A 22,064-nucleotide genomic window follows, 5' to 3' on the forward strand; every position below is an offset into this window, starting at 1 on the left:
ATTAAAATGGAATTCTGGCTTTGCAACTGATCTAAGGTAGGATAGAGGCCAAAATACATTGGGATCGGGATCACAAGAATACAGTAGCAGAATTAAAGGCATGGCAGTATGTGGGGGGGAGGTTGGGCACCAATAATTAATTGGATTTTGCATTGAAATGGTTTGCTAGCAGGCCATGATTTGTCATCTGACAAGAGTTGGAAACGGGATGTTTCAGTTGAAGTGAATGTGTTGGGGGTAGTTCCACAGAAGAGGTTTAATGTGCGGTGAACCTGACCAAAATAATGTCAGCAAGTTAGGCCTACGAGTGGACAGCCCTGACTATTTACATTGAGCACATTACAACACCAGGTTAAAATCCAACAGGTTTGTTTCAAACACTAGCTTTCGGAGCACTGCTCCTTCCTCAGATGAATGAAGAGTTATGATCCAGAAACATATATATAGACAAATTCAAAGATGCCAGACAATGCTTAGAATGCGAGCATTTGCAGGTAATTAAGTCTTTACAGATCCAGAGATAGGGGTAACCCCAGGTTAAAGAGATATGAATTGTCTCAAGCCAGGACAGTTGGTAGGACTTCGCAAGCCCAGGCCAGATGGTGGGGGATGAATGTAATGTGACATGAATCTAAGGTCCCGGTTGAGGCCGCACTCATGTGTGCGGAACTTGGCTATAGGTTTCTGCTCGGCGATTCTGCGTTGTCGCGCATCCTGAAGGCCGCCTTGGAGAACGCTTACCCGGAGATCAGAGGCTGAATGCCTTTGACTGCTGAAGTGTTCCCTGACTGGAAGGGAACATTCCTGCCTGGTGAGTGTCATGCGATGTCCATTCATTCGTTGTCGCAGCGTCTGCATGGTCTTGCCAATGTATCACGCTTTGGGACATCCTTTCCTGCAGCGTATGAGATAGACAACGTTGGCCGAGTCACCCGAGTATGTACCATGTACCTGGTGGGTGGTGTTCTCACATGTAATGGTGGTATCCATGTCGGTGAACTGGCGCGTCTTGCAGAGATTGCCATGGCAGGGTTGTGGTGTCGTGGTCGATGTTCTGAAGGCTGGGTAGTTTTTGCGACCACAACACCACACAACCCTGCCATGGCAATCTCTGCAAGACGTGCCAGGTTATTGACATGGATACCACCATTACATGTGAGAACACCACCCACCAGGTATGCAGTACATACTCGTGCGACTTGGCCAACGTTGTCTACCTCACACGCTGCAGGAAAGGATGTCCCAAAGCGTGGTACATTGGCAAGACCTTGCAGACACTGCGACAACGAATGAACGGACATCGCACGACAATCACCAGGCAGGAATGTTCCCTTCCAGTCAGGGAACACTTCAGCAGTAAAGGCATTCAGCCTCTGATCTCCGGGTAAGCGTTCTCCAAGGCAGCCTTCAGGATGCGCGACAACGCAGAACCGCCGAGCAGAAACTTATAGCCAAGTTCCGCACACATGAGTGCGGCCTCAACCGGGACCTAGGATTCAAGTCGCATTACATTCAACCCCCGCCATCTGGCCTGGGCTTGCAAAATCCTACCAACTGTCCTAGCTTGAGATAATTCACACCTTTTTAACCTGGGGTTATCCCTATCTTTGGATCTGTAAAGACTTAATTTCCTGCAAATGCTCACATTCTAAGCATTGTCTGGCATCTTTGACTTTGTCTATATATATGTTTCTGGAGCATACCTCTTCATTCACATGAGGAAGGAGCAGTGCTCCGAAAGCTAGTGTTTGAAACAAACCTGTTGGACTTTAACCTGGTGTTGTAAGACATCTTACTGTGCTCACCCCAGTCCAACGCCGGCATCTCCACATCATATTTACATTGAAACATTCATTCAACACAAATGATCCAATTCCAACCCTTCCCATAATTATTCGCTCTACTATTTTGAGAGTAACTATTTTGGGAGGGGGGATGCAGTAAAGGCAGGTAGAGGGCGGCGGGGGGCAGGGAGATTCTTTGGTGACAAAACCTCATGAGCCAAAGCCTGATTAGAGATAAAAATATTAAAGCCTAGGATCAGATGAAGAAAACTGCAGCACTTCCAGTTAATCAGGGCAGATAAATTAAGAATATTACATAATCAATGGAGCACTACACTAAATTTGTTAATTTTGTATTATATTTTAATAAAATGTTATGAACTTAGGACTCCCACAGTGCTCTTTTTAGAAGTTAAGATGGAATCTGATTTAATAAAAGGGGCTGTTGGCACAGGCTTTGTCAAGTTGTTGACCATCCTGGGAAACAGTTAGGAGTTGGGACTCGTAGGTCAAACCACCGGGGTTACATACCAATCCTGTGACCTTTGCCCCATGGCAGAATAAGTCCACCCACGGGCCTGCTGTTGCACCAGAATTGCCAGACAAGAACTGGCCAAGATCCATCTCGTTCACCTTCGGTCACCCTGGTTGTGTATGATGCAATGATAATGGCGTGTCTAAGAACATCTAGAGCAAGCCTACTCTTAAGTCTGTTTATGATCATCCTTCTGTGGACCATTTGTCCCTTTCATTTGTGACAGTTTGTCTTAAGGAACAATGTTTAAATCAGAACTGTTGGCAACACAATTGTAGCAGCAGTGGTATGGATATTCCCAGAGCCACATCAACGATGGGAACAGTGTCAGTTGTACAGGTTTTTATAAGCAACATGTGAGGAATATTGATACCAACATTGGTGGAAGTGGGGACTAGGTGCTGGTACCCTAGGCTGCAGCAGGTACAGAAAATCAAGGATAACAGTATTACATGTGAACAATAGCACAAATAACCTGCATTAATATTAAAGTGTGAAGGAACCTGTGTTGTCAGTCTGATGTAATGTGCAGTTTCAATGAAAAATGCAGACTGGATGTGAATCTCATAAATTCTAGCAAAGGTCCAGGAAGCTTTCCTTCCTCACTCCCCTGCCAAATGGGAGAACAGCTAGCTGCCAAATGCCATCTTCATCAGCATAAAATGGCTGGATTGAAATCACCCGATGTGACATTAATGTTGAATATCAATATTGACATCAAATTGGTTTGCCTGGTGTTCTAATGTAGCAGCAACCCTCGAAAGCCTTCATTAAAAGAGAGGACAAAAGAATCTCATAAGCACACAAACTGCAGTTGTTCAAGAAGGTGGCTTATCACCATCTTGTCAAGGGTAATTAGGGATGGGCAATAAACAAACTCGCATCCCAAGAACAAAGAAATAATTAGCTCCATTATTAAAATCCCACTGGATGATATCAGCCCATGGAAACATTGGGGTGATTGAGCCAACATATGGAATGACTGGACAGAAATGAGGGGGAGGCAGAGAGAATGGGCAATGGAACCAACATAGGCAGTGAGACTGAGGGGTGACACAGTGAACGAAAGAAAAGGAAAATGAAGGTAACTGTTGTATATATACACTGCTTTTGTCTCATATTGTGAGCATATAAATAATCTGACTCATTGTCTCGTCAGGTAGCATTGCTGATTTCTGAATTTCAACCTGTCGAGATTGACTGGGTGGAATTTCACACCCTACAATCATTGAATGTTAATCGACTTTGGTTTGGTCATTTTAGAAGGGAATTAGATGATTAGCAATGCAACAGTGCCACTGCAACCCAGTACAATCCTTTAATGATTTGTTCGATTTCATCCTCAAAACCTGACGGGATTCAGGTCATTATGATTTACAGGTGCCTGCTTATCAGCATCAGTCAGTCTGCTCGCTCTGTCACAGACCAACTAAGAGCATTAAAACTCTTCCCAGCAAGTCCAGGGAAGCCGTAGTCTATAGGTTCTGCATCATTGTTCAGTTAAATGAGAATTGTGGTTTCATCCTTCTGTTTTTTCATTATATATAATATATCTATATTATATATATATAAATATATTAGGGGGTGGGGGTCGGGTGAAGTCATTAAAAGCATATTCCTGCTGCACAGACCGTGACCCTGGGATTACCGTCCTGTATTGTAGAATCAATTGAATCTGGTGAAAAGTACAACTGCAAAACAGAAACCCACGTTCCCACTTGACACAAGGCTGGCCACAGAGCTGGGCTTTATAGCACTCTTGGAAACATAAAGGCCACATGGTATGGCAAACATAAATTTGCTGACAAGCTCTTTGATAAGCCTGTTGCTTCTTGATGCACTGTAACCCTTAGCCTCGGTAGGGATGGAGATGGATGATCCTGACCCATCTCCTCCTGTTGACATCCCGCCAAGAAACCATACTCCTGGCCAGGGATCACAGCCGGGCAACGTAGGTCCAAAGGCTCTTGTTCACTGCGAGGAGACATAAAAGTATTCGCTTTGTGTGGTCGGGCCCCTCAAACGCAGCCACATTCCTTTGCCGATAGCTGTCGAAGTGTATAATAACGGAAGTTATCATCCAGGAAAGACACATCATCGTCATAAAGTGTGGGCCGGCAGCATGGCCGAGCCCTGACCTTCTCCTTTTTAATTCGCTTTGAATTTCTCAAGGCTTTCAGAGTCAGGTCATAGTTTTTCTCTTCTGCGTCGCAGGACCCGGCACAGTATCTGAAGCGCACAACCTCCTCTGAGACATGGGCAAACCCCAGATCACTGACAGTCACATTAATCTCCTTCATGGTGCACCCACTGGTCGCTCTTGATTTTGCTCTTTTACTTCTTAAAGTCATTCGCGAGTGAGTCCGAGCCTTGCGCTTCGAATCGGGTGATCTTCTATACCTTTGAATCAAGGTTCTGACCAGCTCCTTGGCTTCTTCATCTGTGTGGGTTTTAAATATGCTCTTATCTGAAAACAAAGAAGTTAAATGATTACAGAATAGTAAGATTAACCTTCATCACTAAACTGCCCATCTTATTGAATGTTGTGTACCCAACATTGGAGGGATAGAAATTTGGGTTATATGCAAATGCAAAGCAGGCAGTATCACATCAGATGCCAGTTATACCCCACCTGACCTGTGTGGTGGCATTCGGTTTTGCAATGAGGTATCATTTATTTGTATATACAATTGGAGCAGCTGTTCATGGATGTCACTACAAAGCCCAACGATACTGCAGATATTCCATCACGAGTTCAAGACACCCTCAGTGCTTTCAGTGCAGCTCTGACTTTCCATCACTTGCTGTCAGGACCACTGGGGTTTTCAAAGACAAGCTTTAAGTATCACCTCAGTGCTCCGTTTTATTTGAGCGCTTGTTGTGTTATACTGCCATTCTTTCTTTCATAAGATTGGATATTACAGCATCAGGGTGCTCTGGTTTCCCCCCACAGTCCAAAGATGTGCAGGCTAGGTAGATTGGCCATGCTAGATTGCGCCTAGGTAGGGTTATGGGGTTAGGGAGGGGGATTGGGCCTAGACAGGGTGCTCTTTCAGAGGGTCAGTGCAGATTCGATGGGCCGAATGGCCTCCTTCTGCACTGTAGGGATTCTATGATCAGAAAGCATGTTGTCTTACTGAAACGGTGCTTGAGTATTGTCCCACAATTTGTGCGCTGTGCTCAACCATCAAGAGTTACAATCATTTCAGAGTTCCAGATACTCTCTTCAGCCTGAACCCTCCAGATGGTGGAGGGCTCCGCTGTATTCCTGCATTCTAAATCTAATTAATTTCTGCACTTTGGCCCATTCAGTTTTTGCCACAACCTCAATAAACTGCTTTCACGACCACATTTTGAACAAACTTAAATAGTTAAAACAAGAACTATTAGGAGCAGGAGGTGGGCACACACAAACTGACTCACAAATGTAAGCACTCATTGGAGCCTTTGAAAGAAAGTCTTTAATTCCATTAGAAATGTTTCCGTACATTGCGACTCTTAAAGAACCAGAAGCAGCTGGAAGGAGGTAAGACAGAGAGAAGCCAATAGCAGGACCAAGTGGTCTTTCAGACCTGCAGCTGTGCACAACTTTCCTCAGTCGATTCAGGGCAGTCAAGACCAGGCCGTACAAATGGAGCTGAATGTGGAAATGTAGCCAGGCTCTGGTACATTAGAGCAGGGCAATCAGAGGGTGTGAGAAGCAGCTTCAAACTGCCTCGGACCTTCTCTACTATTCCTGGAATGACGGGTTTTGCAACATTTCCTCCTCTCCCTGTATAAAATCAGATGCAGACACCGCGAGATCGAAAACCTTCCGAAAATTCGAAATAGTGCATATACCGAGTACATTTACAGATATAATAATTTTCAGGTTCAGCATTTGGCCAATTTTTTTCCATTACTTTATCAGAGTTACAAAGCCAGAGCTCAGAGTGTGGACAGGGGCAAACCCCTAATCCAGCTCCTTGCCTGCTCCAAAAACCAATTCAAATTGAATCCAATTCATGGTCCCAAGAGAGACATACCAGATCCAGACATTACACCTGGGGTGGGGGGGGGGATAAATCCTCAATCTCATTCTGTCGCTGACTCGGATGCTACCAGAGTACTTGTGGTCCTCATAGAGTCACATAATTTAAATAAATCAGAGCACGCCTATGTCTGCGTGGGCAGCTATCTGGCATGCACTGGGCGAGTGGTGGGGATGTGGGAGAGGAATATGTGATGGCGGAATGGTGCCATTGGCAGGCTTGGTTGGTTTCAAAGGACAGATCGTAACTAATTGTCTTCTCATTTAAAAGGTACATTTAAAAAGTTTTGCAAAGCAACTCCAGGTGCTGGAAAGGCTGTGGGTCCTACATTCATTGCTCCGTGGATCTGGATTTTTGTACATCCCCTGGATCCAAATGGCTCAGTTAAAGGAAAATTCCCAGGAGTGGAAATTCTGTCAAGTGATGCCAGTATTGCCACCTGCTCATCGGATTAACAGGGTAGATGGAACTTCTACCCAGCACCGGGGGGGAAACCCCCTGAGTGATATTTGTGGGACAGTGTCTCAGTGTTTCTGGGTAGCATTTGATTTCCTTGACTTCCTGGCCCTCTTCTACTGATTTTTCAACCTGACCTAGCCTCAGAGGAAATGTGGAGCCATGATGCTCACCTTTAGCTTATATCATTTAGCAACAATGAATGAGGTTGTGCAAATTTACTTGAGCACATTGCTCACAAAACACAAAATTTACTTGTTTTTAACAACACATCATGTAATGTTACTGTCATAACCGTCATCAGGCCCTCGGGCATACCTGAATCGATCTCCCTGTGGGACTCATGGAATATGAGCTTCCCCCGCACATAAGCAGAGGCCTGACCAGCTGGGGCTGGTTACAGAACTATGTAAAAGCCGGCCTGGACAGGAATCAGCATTCTGGTAGTCCCGATGGGGACTAATCGGGACACGGTAGCACAGTGGTAGCACTGTTGCTTTACAGCGCCAGGGTCCCAGGTTCAATTCCCGCTTGGGTCACTGTCTGTGTGGAGTCCGCACATTCTCCCCATGTCTGCATGCCTTTCTGCTGGGCACTCCGGTTTTCTCCCACAAGTCCCTCAAGACGTGCTTGTTAGATGATTTGGACTTTCTAAATTCTCCCTCTGTGTACCCGAACAGGCACCGGAGTGTGGCAACTGGGGGACTTGATTGCAGTGTTAATGTAAGCCTACTTGCGACAATAATAAAAATGATTATTATTAATTGTGCGCACGCTGCTGTGGCGGCTGTTTTCTATGTTTACAATAAGCTCGTGTTTATTCACCTACAAGGGCCTCCTGGGTCTTCATAGTTACCCATATAAAAAAAGTTATTAACTGGACAGCGGTTGACAGGGCAGAGCTCCATCGATCAGCTGTTTCAGCCCACAAAGCATGACGGGTGCAGCAGGAGATCTGGCATTGCTGCAAATGTTAGGAAGGTCAAGTAGCTCAGAGACAATAGGAGGAAATATAGAAAATAGGAGTATGAAGAGGCCATTCAGCTCTTTGAGCCTGCTCCACCATTCATTATGATCATGGTTATTGCGCTGGAGACTATAGAGACCTATAGCCCGAGAGATCTACCAGGATTCATCACTATCCCCAGGCAGCATTGCTACTACATGTCATGGAGCCACCTCAGCTTTACTGAGGCGTATCATTTCAGGAATCATTCTACACCAGGCTCATCCTATATTTGACCCCCCTTGCAGGTAGTTGCCAAAAAGCCAGTAAGGGCAGTGGATGATTCTTAAAGAAACTGCTCCTCCAATGATAGGCAAATTCTCTCCTGCATTTGCTGCTGATTGACTTGGGCTTTCTGGCAGCAAATATGGGAGTGAAGCAGACTGTGACAGGAGAAAGAGCAACACTGGCAGCAGCGAGTGGGTTCCGGAAACAGGGGTATTGGGAAGAGAGCGAGAGAGAGAGACTTCCATGTGCCGGGTAGGGGGGAGGGAGCAACTCCCTCCAGGCCAGGCTGGGTTGGCGTGGGGGACTCGCTCTGGGCTGTGTTGGGGAGGGAAAAACTCGTTCCATGATGGGACTGGCCAGGTGGGGGAAGGAGATACTCTTCTGGGCTGGGTGGGGGAAATGCTCCATGCAGGACCGGGCCAGGTGGAAGGAAATACCCACCCTGGCCTGGGCGTGAGATGACTGACCACATGTAGGAGGTGTGTAATGTCTGGCTCACTCGCAGTCCCAGGATTCCAAATCATTCTCACCCCCATACACCATCACATTGACTCACACGGCGGGTAATGGGCAGTGAGCATCAAGAACATAGAACATACAGTACAGAATGAAGCCATTCGCCCCATCTAGTCTGCACCAACCCACTTAAGCCCTCACTTCCACCCCATCCCCGGAACCCAACAACCCCTCCCAACATTTTTTGGTCACTAAGGGAAATTTATCATGGCCAATCCACCTAACCTGCACGTCTTTGGACTGTGAGAGGAAACTGGAGGAAACCAACGCAGACACGGGGAGACCGTGCAGACTCCCCACAGAGAGTGACCCAGCGGGGAATCGAACCTCGGACCCTGGCGCTGTGAAGCCACAGTGCTATCCACTTGTGCTGCGATTTAGCCAGACATACAGATTCTGTCCTTCTCACATTCTTAATGGTGATCTTTTTAATTACTCTTTAATTATCAATTAATTGCTTTGACATTGCTTTATTTTTGCTCAGCAAGTTGTTTCTTTACTTCATACTTCAGCTTTATTTTGAAACTATTTTGTGCCAAATCGAGTTTGTTCATCAATCCCTTGAGCGAGAAGAAGATGGAAATATGTCCCTCCCCCCCCAAGAGTAACGGTTGGACAAGCCTGTCCTACACCAGCGACACCATTGCTAAATTGCATTGCCACCTGCAATCACGTCTCGAGGCAAGAGGAACCAACAGTACTGTACTTCCATAAGTTAGTGGAGATGAAAACTGGGAGAGACATAACATAGTTGGCTGTATCAATATCACCTAGTCAGTCATGGTTAAAATAGCACCCCAATTAATTTGTAGTGTGGTTTACAAGTAATTGTCTGTGAACTTTGCTTAACTTGAGGGTTAATTTAAACCCTGCCTATCAGGCTGAAACCAGGTAAGTGGCTAAAATAAATATTTGGAATGAGCTGCTCTGATCTACTGTTTTATTCTCAATTAGTTCTTCGGAGCGGGCAAGAGGGGCACCCACTAGAAGCCAATTAAGTCCTTTTAATGTGCAGATTGGGGAATGCTGTTTGGCTGACAGGCAAGCATCATCCAATTGGGTAATGAATCTTTTCACTTTCCAATCGGTGTAGGAGGGCACGTCAGGCACAAGGCTGGATGTGCCAGCTGACTGATGGAAACAGCATGGGGCAAGTCATGTGATGAAACCTCCAGGAATAGATTTAATTATCGTTGGCAACCCGACGGCCACTTTTCCTTCTCGGATCAGGAGAAGTGGCCCATTCTGTGCTTCGTTGAAATCGCCAAAATCCCTTCAGTGCACATATATCTGGGCTGGTGCCTGCTTCAAAGTTGTGGTGATAATGCTGCGGTGATGCTTGCTGGTCGGAGGGCTGGCACGTCTGTAAAAGAAGAAAATGGCACATGGTGAATACATGTTCATGGTTAAACATGCCATTCCTGCCCAGATGGGACAGGATACATTTCATCGTAAATCAGCTTTTCACTTGCTGCAAAACATTTACAGAGTTAACGTCGGCAATTTTTAAATCAAGCAAATATTTTTGGATGTGAACAAATGATGGGCAGAGACAGCCTAATATTTTCACTTGTCATTTAATTGCAGGCCTGTAATGTCCATGCTTGAGGGCATGAACTCAACATTGTAACATTGCTACCAGCGGGGTAGCAGCCCTACATTCGACACGCCCATTGTAATGTGGCAGGTGGACTACAAACTAGGCTTGGACCCAGATAGGCCCAGTCCAGGCTTTTTCTAACATTTCCTGGGGACAATAATGTAGGCTCCCAGGCAGAGGGTCCTGTAGTGGCATTCCTGCAGATTTATGGAACCCATTTATAACTCTAACAATAGGAGTTTTTCCACCTCCTGTGCAAAGCTACATTTTACACCATCGAGGAAGGGAGACTTTCCACACAATATAAACAGCACTTACATTCAGCAATGCCAGCTCTCTGCTTTTCCAAGGTTTCGAGATCAGCTGCTGACAATCCAGTGCTACTCTCAGTTCCTACCCGCTGCTGCTGTTCGGGGCAGGGGAGGGGGAATAGCACACTGCACCACCCTGGTGTAGCACCAGGTAGGAACTGGCAGCTTCACCGCCTCCAAATCATTGTGCTGGGAAATCAGCACTCAAGTCAATTTGTATCATTCTGATACGCATAACAGTGCGGGAACTGAGGAAGAAATGAGAAGATTGATTTGGCGCGGTAGAAGAGGACTATAAATGAAACAAAAATGGGGAGATGATGTCTAATATACAGCACAACAACAATTTTGCATATCGTCAAAATTATCCCCCCATCTTTAAAACTTGGGGACGTGAATAGGGTGCAGGTTTTGTGAACAGGATCTTGAGCCGGAGGGATGAGGGTAAGGATGATGGAGACTGCTGACAATTTTTCAAAGCGCACTTGGTCCACCAACACCATTATTTATTAACCTCTTAATGCTTTTTCCTCCTTAAGTTAAAGTTCAACCATTTCGTCCTCTTGCCCTCAAAGACTGCTGTGTCAATACCAGTAATGACAAATTCAACTCAGTTCTATTGCAATTATTTATTTTTATGTGTTATATGAGAGGCTATTGTGGACTGAATGTTACCATCAGGGTGGGAGGTGGCAGAGCTGGTAAAATGGTGGGGGAAGGCCTTGGGATGGGACTCAACCTCTTCTTCCTGCCTTATCAGCTGTGAGAATGGCAGCGCCAAGGCCAATTGTGGCAATTGTGCCCAATCCCCCCTCCCCTCCCCCCTCTCTGATACTTAACCACTGCCAAGTGAGGAGATTGCGATGTAAACTACAGGATAGGGGATCTTCCTCTGTGGCTGCTCCGTGGCCCACAGCGTGGCCCACAGAGGGGCCCTCTGCCATTTAACAGGCCCTTTACCGTCTCCCACCCCTACTTCACCATTAAACCTGGCCTGGGCTTGCAGATAAAAATAGCCTTCCCTCTTTTATGAGGCACCCTCTCCTTCAACTTGCAGTCTCAGCAGTTGGCCAGCTCTTAAGGTGACATTGCCAAGGCTGTCACCCTCTGATTGGGCCAGCAACTTTGGGAGGTGGGCCAGGTGGGTCTACCACGTCTCACATCTCATTGTTGGGGCCCCCAGGGGATGACGCCCCCAGGCCCTCGTGTGCCACGGCGACGTGGCTGGGAGACAGTTCCTTTGGTGAGGCATGGCCAAACACGGCCCCCTGCTCCAGAGGTGGTGAAGGTGCTTCTGCACTGTCTGTTCTTGTATCTTCACCTGGTATGTAACTGGGCTGTTCTGCTGTACCACTCTCCATGGAATCCATTGGGCAACGATCTGAGATTTCGTACATACACCGTGTCCACTGATTTGAAACTCCTGGTCCGTGTCCGCCTGCCTTGGCCTCAACTCTGCAAGTCCTAATCAAGTTGTACTTTCCCGCCAATGTCAGTGAATACGAGACTGAGATGGGTCCTGAACCTCCAGCCCATCAACAGTTCTGTGGGAATTACGGCAGTCGCGCTTTGCGGCATGGTTTGATGTTTGAACAAAAATCTTGCTCGTCGCATCTCCACGAACCCTGTGGTCTGTTTCTTAATTACTTTCTTTATGGTCTACACTGCTCGCTCAGCCAGCCCGTTCGAGGAAGGGTGATACAGGGCCCTGCAGATGTGCCGCATCCTGTTTTATCTTCATAAACGGCTCAAACACGTTGCAACTGAAGGGGTGCCATTGTCTGTGACCAGCACCTCCGGAATGCATGGGTACTGAAGGAGTGCTGTAGTTTCTCCAAGTGGACCTCCAACCACTTGGAATGGGTGTTAACCATAAGTAGAAATATTGACCCTTGGAAAGGTCAGCAAAATGACCCAAATCCGGCCTGGCCATTCCCAAGGATGCCGCGAGGTGGATGGCGGGAGCCTCTGCTATTCCTGGCATGTGGTGCATTGTTGCGCCTGTCGTTCGATTACACCACCCAGGCCGGGCCACCGCACATAGCGAGCTAGCATCTTCATTTTCAACACCCCTGGGTGGCCCTCGTGCAGGTACTGAAAGATGGCGGCTCTGTCCTGGTGCGGGACCACAATGCAATCCCCCACAGAAGAATGCCATCTTCCACGCTGAGCTCAATCATTTTGGCTTCAAGGGCCCACAGTTGTTCAGTACCTTGTGTAAGGCGATGTGGTGTACTGTCACCAATACAGAGTCTTTTTGAGTCCAGTTGCGTAGCTGAGCAGCAGTGACCGGCAAGATGTCCATAAAGTAAAATGTTGAAACAACTTTATCGGCTCTCAGTGGAGAAGGGTGGGGGAGGGTGCCGGCAGTGGTAGCCTGCTCAGCGTATCCGCATTCACAATTTGCGTGCCTGGGAGATGCTCGAAGGTGTACTCTTATGCTGCTAGCAATAGGGCCCATCACTGAATTGAGGGGGGATGCCATTGGCGGGGTCGCCTTGTCCTCTTTAAAAAGCTGTAGAAATGGTCCGTCGCAATGGTGAATCGACGCCCATGCATGTACTGATGAAATTTCTTCACTGAGAATACAACAGCCAGCCCTTCTTTTATGATCTGGGCATAATTGCACTCTGCTGTGGCCAATGTCCTTAATGTGAATGCTATTGGCCTTTCTCTTTAGTCAGCCATTCTATGGGCTAATACAGCTCCAATTCCATAAGGTCAGGCATCGCATGTCATCAAGAGAGACTTGGAGGGGTTGCAATGTGTTAATAATTCATTGGCTGCTGCTTTCCTTGGCAAAAGCTTCCTCCTGAGGTGCTCTCTACGGCCATTCTTGGTGCTTCAGAGTGGGGGATTGCCTGATCGCCCAGATATTCTCCCTACCGGGTGTAGTTTGTCCCAATCCACACAATACCCCGAGTATGTAATTAAATTGGCGTAGAAAACGCACTTTCCCCTCTTGAGGCGGACGCCTGTCGGGAAACTGGCAGAGGATTTCCGCCAGGTTGCTCAAGCGCACCCATTCCATGGCTCCGGTGATCAGGATGACATCCTAGTAGACCGCCATATGTGGTATCCCTCTCAGGGTGTACTCCATAATGCGCTGAAACATTGCGCAAGCCAATGGCACTCCAAATGGCCATCTTGTGTATTCATAGAGGCCCTGTGCTGCTTAATTCCTGGAATCGGTGTCCAGCTCCAGCTGGAGATAGGCGTGGCTCATGTCGAGCCTGGAAGAGGAATCACCTCCAGCTAACGTCTCATACAGGTCTTCTATCCGTGGCATTGGGTATCTGTCCAGGCGGGGGGCCTTATTGATGATCAGCGCTGAATCACTGTGTATTTGTTATGTGATGTGATTTTACTGTATTATAATGAAATATTTTTTTTTTTTTTTAAACTTATCATCTCACAGGCGTACAGTTTTTGTCAAGTTTTAGTACCAGGACTACCAACGCTGCCCAATCAGCAAACCGTACAGGCCGGATGATCCCGAGGCCTTGGAATTGGTCGAGTTCGTCCTCGCCTTTCGCCAGCAGTGCATAGGGGAGTGGGGGGAGCCCAGAAATACTTTGGCTGGGCCTCAGAGACCACACATATCTTGGCCACAGCTCACTTACTTTTGCATTCCTGGAAGACATCAGCGTACTTCCCAGTATTTCGTAAAGTCCTCCGGTGACCATCTGGAAGATCTGTTGCCAGTTGAACTAGCGGCATTGTAGCCAGTCACGGCCCAGCAGACTCAGTCCTGGGCCCTTCATTATTATTAATGGCAGCCTAATGGATGCGGCCCGTAGGTTACCGGGGTCATCATTGTGCCCACTATGACTAAGGGTTCCTCCATGTAGGTCGCGAACCTTGCTTCAGTGACCCGCAAACTCAACTGTTGACCTCCAGTCCTGATTCTCTCGAAGGTCAGCCTCCCAATTACCGAAACTGCGGTCCCCACATCCAATTCCATTGCTAACAGGTGACCGTTCACCTGGACGGGAATCCTGACAGGGCACCTCATGGCGTGGCAATGCAAATCAATTCCACACATTCTTCATTATCAGGTTGTTCTAAGTCGAGGGTTGAGGCTCTGGGCTGGTGTCTCCCTCGGGAAGGGCGGCAGGTTTGCTGGCTCTCCTGTGGTTTCCTATCCTACTATTTTGCCGGCTACAAGTGCCTCATCACCTTGGATCACCCACCATTGATCCCAGGGAGGTGTCCAGCCTGGGAGTAGTGGCCCCTTGACCAACGAGGTTGATTCCGACGGTGTTTAGGCCAGGGTAAGGTTCTGGGGGTCCCAGTCCTAGGAGGCACTGGGCAGCAGAATGGGGGAGGGGGGCGTCTTGCGCTGTTTACCTCCATCCCTGACAACCTCTGGAGTTGCTAGACTCTCCCGTAAGAGGGAGCTCTCACGGCCTTTTTTTAGTTTCAGCAACGGCTCAGCCAGCAATTTCCTCTGGGTCACCATATTATTTACTCTGCATACAAGGCGGTCCCATAGTATCTCGTATAGGGATGGTCCATACACGCAAAATTTTTGCCGATTTACGCAATCACACCAACAACCTGGTAACCAACTCCCCTGGAGTCCTCTTGGACATTTTAAATCAGTACCTTTGTACAATAATTTGCCACAAGTGCCACTGGCTCTTCAAACGTTGTGAAGTCTGCGGCCGTGGGGTACATCAGGCTCTTTATGATGCTCAAAGTGGGGAACCCACAGGCGGTCCAAAGAATTACCGTCTGCCGATCATCCCCAATGATCGCATTCACCTTTAATAAAAAGCGCATACGCTCTGCGTACTGAGTCCAGTCCCCGCATCAAATGTATCGAGTCTGAAAGACTGGCATTTTCAAAATAGTGCAAACATTATTCCTTCATCAAGAGAGATGGCTGTGCTCCAAATAGTTAGCGGCGGCAATTGTAGTTCCATCTTATCCTCATCGCCAATTTAATAGTCACAGAGGAGTCCGGAAAGGAGAGTCAAATGAATGGTTTATTACCAAAAGTAAAGTATTTGCAAGCAACAGTCCCGGTCGGGACTACTCTGCAGCTCAGCTCAACCTGGGCCGGATTTTAAGATCCTGAATTCACTATCCCGTTGATGGGCCTCCACCCCTCAGCAGCGGAGCTCGTACTCCACGAGGTTCCCGGGGGGGTCGTCCCTGTGGGTCTCGTGAGGGTTATAACAAAGACACTCCATATCCATCCTGACATCTAATATAATAAAAAGGAATTTAATTTATTCAGTAGTGACCTCGATCATAGGCCTTTATTCAGGGCTGGCTTTCAATTTGTCTTCTGATTTGTCAACAGTTTGGCAGATCTTCAGTAGTTTTTCTGAGTTTATGGATTGTCAGGTATGACTATGTTTGGGGATTGAGGGAAAGATTTTGCATAACAGTTCCTTAAGAGGTGAAATAAACAAGCTAGAATTCATGATAAAAGTCAGATTGTACCTGGTCTCTCACCTCTTCTTGTTCCTGGTTTTTTAAGATTCTTACACAGAGATCTGTATCAAAATGTAAACGATCAGAAGATTTCAAGCATCTGACTGAATGTTAAGAACATTAAACCCATATTTTATATCGTGGCATTGGCATATAATTCTAACAAATACTTATGGCAACGAATGAACCACTCTGTTGGAGGCACTTAGTGCTCAGTATAACACTGTTTACGCTATAATAAAGCATTGAAGTACAGTTCACCTCATGTAAAGGAGAGGGCACGAGTGAGCACTAATCAGGAGAACTGTCACACAGAACTCAGGAACAGACTCAAATGTTTTTCATTATATGATGTGAGCTGGCTGCAAATGCCACATTGGGCAATACACACAGTTTGTTACATTTTTGAAGATTGTGAAGACCTCTGGTTGATTTCTTCAGCTACTCCCTGTCCTTGCACTCTGACACTGCATGCCGACAGGGCACAGAGCAAGAGGTGTGCCGGCTGGAATAACCGCCACAGCGTACGGCGGACCGGAGCACACAACGTTGCTTCTGTTGCGGCTTAGGTGATCGACCGTGAAGGAAAGCACTTGGTTCTCCTTGAGCTGAGAATCGGGGAGTGGAGTTTGGTGTGTGTAGCTGCTTGGCTTTGTGCAAAATCTATTAAAAACAAAGTTAATTTACAAGGTTGTGCTATATTCTTTCATGATCAGTTAGTGTAAAAGGTGAAGAGTACACTAAACATAAAACTCCAAAATGGAAAAGAAAAAAACTTTAATTTGTACTGAACGTAGCCATCTACAGCGGATATTCCAGAGCATGTTGTGCCCAATCACTTTTTTCTCTAGTGTGGTCACCATTGATAATGCAAAGAGCGTGAGGATTTGGGTGTTCAGGAATATCAATCTTTAGAAAGTTGGAGAAAAGTTTGATGAAGCTGTTAAAACATATATGGTATCTAAAAGTAGGGATAAAAAGTACAAAAGCAAAGAGGTAATGGCAAATCTGTCGAAGCAAATACAGAAGAATAGAGAATTAAATGAAGAACTGATGGGGACATTCAAAATTGTGAGAGGAGTTGCTATGATTAATTGAGAGAAACTTGGCGATGAGTCAGGAGTTAGACAGCAAAATTTAACATTCAGCAGAGTAGAAAGCAGGTAGAGCTTGGCCAAAACTATCTTGACGCTGAGGCTGGTTAACACCTGGAATGTCCAACCAGAAACTTTGGTGGATACTGAATCCACCATAACTTCCAGCAGGGAAATGGATAGTAGTACAAATAGCCAATATTTAAAAAATAAGAAAAGGGAAGAGTTTAAAGGAAGGGTAAGGGGTGACTCTTTCTGATCTGGAACAGGCACACATGTTTCAGAGATAATAGCTCCCTTCTGTGCTGTACAATTCAATGATTCATTAACTGGAAATGAAGAAAGGTGTTTGTCTGTGTTTAGTGCTGACCTATACGTTCCAACCATCCTTACGGATCAGTGCAAAAATTGAGTTCAAATTTTCATAATTGGGGGTCTCCTTGCTTCACCGCTCGCATACCACTTCTCAATTATTCTCATCTGCACTTCGCTCATGGTCAATTTTTTTTTTTTACAAACGTGTAATCTCGATATTTGAACACATTTCACATATTCCCTCACTATTTACACAGCATCAAAAGCAGTTGTCTACTTACTAGGCAAACAAAATGGCAGTTAATAGGGAAGCCAGATGTAATGTTGGCCTTTATTTCAAAGGGAATGGAGTATAAAAATAGGCAAGTCCTGCTAAAACTATACAAGGCACTAGTTAGACTGCACCTGGAACACTAAACAATTTTGGACCCCGTATCTAAGAAAAAGATATTCTGGCATTGGCGGCAGTCCAGAGGTTCACTAGATTGACCTCGAGTATAGAGAGATTTTTTTATAAGGAGAGGTTGAGTCGGTTGGGCCTGTACTCATTGGAATTTAGAAAAATGAGAGCCGACCTTGTTGAAACATATAGGATTCTCAGGGGGCCTGACAGGGTAGGATTCTCAAGGGGCTTGACAGGGTAGATGCTGAGAGGATATTACCTCTTGTGGGAGTCTAGGACAGGGAGAATCATCTCAGAGAAAGGAGTTGATCATTTAAGACAGAGATGAGGAGGAATTTCTTCTCTCAGGTGGTGAACCTATGGAATTCTTTACCGCAGAGAGCTGTGGAGGTTAGGTCATTAAGGATGTTCAAGGCTGTGACAGACAGATTTTTAATCATTAAGGGAATCAAGGGTTACAGGGATAAGGTGGGAAAGTAGAGTTGAGGATTATCATATCAAATCAGTCATGATCTCATTGAATGGCGGAGTAGGTCAATGGGCCAAATGGCTTACTTTTGCTCCTACGTCTTATGGTCCAGGAATGGCAAGTCTTAAAATTCTTCCCCTAGTCCCTGTTGTTATTCTCTCTCCTGTGCAATGCAAAACTGCGCAGCCTGGAGGATAATTCCGAATGTCTCCTGTGCTCCATCAGCAATTTGCTTTCTCTTGGCTTCTTTTCCCCAATCAGAGTGTGGCCCGTCAAGGAATCTTATAGTTCCCAATAAAGGACATCAGTGAATACAATCCCCAATCTAGGCCCTGAGCCTATTAAGATTGGTATTTTAGTGCATGAGTGCTGCACTCTCAGGAGTACTTAGTGGTGAGATCTAAAACCAAGACCTTCATCTGCCCTCTCAGATGGAATGTAAAAGATCCCATTGCAATACTCAATCCCACTGCAAGAGCTTGGGAGTTCTCTTTGTGTCCTGGTCAATTTTTGTCCATTTAAAATAGATTATCTTGGCCATTATCACGTTGGTGTTTGTGAGATCTTGCCATGTGCAAATTGCCTGCTACATTCCCTACACTACAACACTTTGGGAGATCCGAAGATCGGCAAAGGTACTATCCAAATGCAAGTCCTTTCTCTTTACCTACCCGTACTGGATTCTGAAATGGATCCGAGTTGCTTTGACTTGAGATCATAGAATTTACAGTGCAGAAGGAGGCCATTTGGCCCATCGTGTCTGCACCGGCTCTTGGAAAGAGCACCCTACCCAAGGTCAACACCTCCACCCTATCCCCATAACCCCACCCAACACTAAGGGCAATTTTGGACACTAAGGGCAATTTATCATGGCCAATCCACCTAACCTGCACATTTTTGGACTGTGGGAGGAAACCGGAGCACCCGGAGGAAACCCACGCACACACGGGGAGGATGTGCAGACTCCGCACAGACAGTGACCCAAGCTGGAATCGAACCTGGGACCCTGGAGCTGTGAAGCAATTATGCTATCCACAATGCTACCGTGCTGCCCTCAAATACTTCAGCACAACTCACTAGAGTCATAAAATTGACCATTTCCTTTGGGTTCAGGGCAGGATCTTTAGCCCAAAGCTGGGGTGGGCAGAGGCTCTGTTCGACTCAACCAACTCCATTGAACTAGCATTGACAAACTGGGCTCACAGAAATTCCCTAATCCAAGACCGTAAAGACATATGCTAGGAAATTCTGTTATTCCGTTCCTAATGCCAGAGACTTATAAAATTCTAACAGGATTAGACAGGGTAGATGCAGGGAAGATGTTCCCTATGATGGGTGTGTCCAGAACCAGAAGTCACAGTCTGAGGATTCAGGGTAAACCATTTTGGGCAGAGATGAGGAGACATTTCTTCACCAAAAGAGCGGTGAGCCTGTGGAATTCATTACCGCAGGAAGTAGTTGATGCTAAAACATTGAATATATTCACAAGGCGGCTGGATATAGCACTTGGGCAGAATGGATCAAAGGCAATGGGGAGAAAGCAGGACTAGGCTATTGAGTTGGATGATCAGCCATGATCGTGAGAAATGGTGGAATAGGCTTGAAGGCCCAAAAGGCCTCCTCCTGCTCATAATTTCCATATATCTATGAAACCTTTTAACCGGATAATGCATTTTGGAAGGTCTAATGCAGGTAGGGAATATACAGTGAACGGTAGAACCCTCAAGAGTATTGACAGTCAGAGAGATCTAGATCCACAGGTCACTGAAAGGGGCAACACAGGTGGAGAAGGTAGTCAAGAAGGCATACGGCATGCTTGCCTTCATTGGCCGGAGCACTGAGCATAAGAATTGGCAAGTCATGTTGCAGCTGTATAGAACCTTAGTTAGGCTACACTTGGAGTATCGTGTTCAATTCTGGTCGCCACACTACCAGAAGGATGTGGAGGCTTTAGAGAGGGTGCAGAATAGATTTACCAGGATGTTGCCTGGTATGGAGGGCATTAGCTATGAAGAGCAGTTGAATAAACTCGGTTTGTTCTCACTGAAACGACAGAGGTTGAGGGGCGACCTGATAGAGATATACAAAATTATGAGGGGCATAGACAGAGTGGACAGTCAGAGGCTTTTTCCCAGGGTACAGGGGTCAATTACTAGGGGGCATAGGTATAAGGTACGAGGTGCAAGGTTTAGAGGAGATGTACGAGGCAAGTGTTTTTACACAGAGGGTAGTGGGTGCCTGGAACTCGCTGCTGGAGGAGGTGGTGGAAGCAGGGACGATAGTGACATTTAAGGGGCATTTTCACAAATACATGAATAGGATGGGAAATAGAGCGATACGGACCCAGGAAGTGTCGAAGATTTTAGTTTAGACGGGCAGCATGGTCAGCACAGGCTTGGAGGGCCGAAGGGCCTGTTCCTGTGCTGTACTTTTCTTTGTTCTTTGTGTGACGACTCACTCCATGGCTGCCACTGGAAGTCCAGGGGCAGGATTCTCCCCTACCCAGTGGCGCGGGGCTTCCCGGCGCCGAGGAGTGGCGTGAACCACTCCGGTGTCGGCCGCCCCAAAGGTGCTGAATCCTCTGCACCTTCAGGGACTAGGCCCGCCCTGGAGTGGTTTGCGCCCCGTCGGCCGACGAGAAAGGGGCTTGGTGCCACGCCAACCGGCGCCAAAAGGCGTCCGTCGGCCGGCACATGCGCGGGAGCACTAGCTCATGCTGGCGTCATTCCCACGCATGTGGAGAGGGATTCGCTTCCGCACCGGGAATGGCGGAGGACCATGGCCTCCGGTGCGGAACAATAGAGTGCCCCCATGACACAGGCCCGCCCGCGGATCGGAGGGCCCTGAACGCGGGCCAGGCCACCGTGGGGGCACCTCCCGGGGCCAGATCCCCCCGCGAACCCCCAGGAACCCCGGAGCCCGTCTGCGCCGCCAGGTCCCGCCGGTAAGCGACGTACTCTAATTTACGCCGACGGGACTGGCAAAGAACAGGCGGGACTTCGGGCCATCGTGGGTCGGAGAATTCAGTCAGCCCCGGGGCCCATTGAGTCGCGCTGGACCCCGCCATTCTCCGAGGCGGGCTGCGCGACTCATGCCGAGGCAATTTTTGGGGGACGGGAGAATTAGGAGGATGGCGGGGGTGGGATTCACGCCGACCCCCGGCGATTTTCCCACCCGGCTGGAGGTCGGAGAATCCCGTCCCTTACTTTTGGTCACAATGGAAATGACAAATGATTGCCACCAGTTAGTTAGTGTCAACAATTAGCAGCACTGACCATGAGACCAGATCAGAATATTTCCCAAAAAAACAGGTTCCAATATTGATTTCTCCAACTGACATCCAGAATGAAAAGTCTGTAACAAATACTTAACACCTTTTTGTCCCCTCTGTATTGTCCGTGATCCTTTATTCCACGGAATGAACTCACATTTAGGTGAGGATATTGAATTTATCAGCTGTGTTTGTTGGCACAGTTCCAGTGCTTTACTTCATTACTAGTAAGTCTTACAACATCAGGTTAAAGGTCATTACTCCACATCATTACACCATTGAGTGAGAATAGGCAGCGGCCAGGAGCAAAGATGGCGCTGTTCATATCATCACGGCTGTGTTTAAGGTTAATTTCTAATTGAAGAGGATTCATAGAATCCCTACAGTGCAGAAGGCCATTCGGCCCATTGAGTCTGCACCAACACATGAATATGTCCTGTGTCTTTTTGGTGAGGCCCTTCAGTGCTTTCCAATTATAATCACTGCCTGCTTTCTACTGATATGATATGAAGTTTGCAATCCAGCTACATATGTTGTTAAAAGTGTGAAGTGATTCATTTTCTTAGGAAGAACATAGACAGACAGCATAAAATAAAGGGC

The 22,064-nt window shown here is 46.9% G+C and overlaps 1 protein-coding gene across 2 annotated transcripts in view; it reads right to left on the bottom strand.

Moving 5' to 3' along the window:
* Positions 1–1,756: 1,756 nt before the first annotated feature.
* LOC119953496 (neurturin-like) overlaps positions 1,757–22,064 on the bottom strand; it is a 130,377-nt gene continuing 110,069 nt past the window's right edge. For both annotated transcript variants that reach the window (XM_038777838.1, XM_038777839.1), the window contains exon 3: positions 1,757–4,786. In XM_038777838.1, the coding sequence (XP_038633766.1) occupies positions 4,338–4,786 (449 nt within the window). In that variant the 3' untranslated portion in view covers positions 1,757–4,337. The remainder of the gene's footprint in view (positions 4,787–22,064) is intronic.

Source organism: Scyliorhinus canicula, chromosome 18, assembly GCF_902713615.1.
Source record: "Scyliorhinus canicula chromosome 18, sScyCan1.1, whole genome shotgun sequence".
NCBI lineage: Eukaryota > Metazoa > Chordata > Chondrichthyes > Carcharhiniformes > Scyliorhinidae > Scyliorhinus > Scyliorhinus canicula.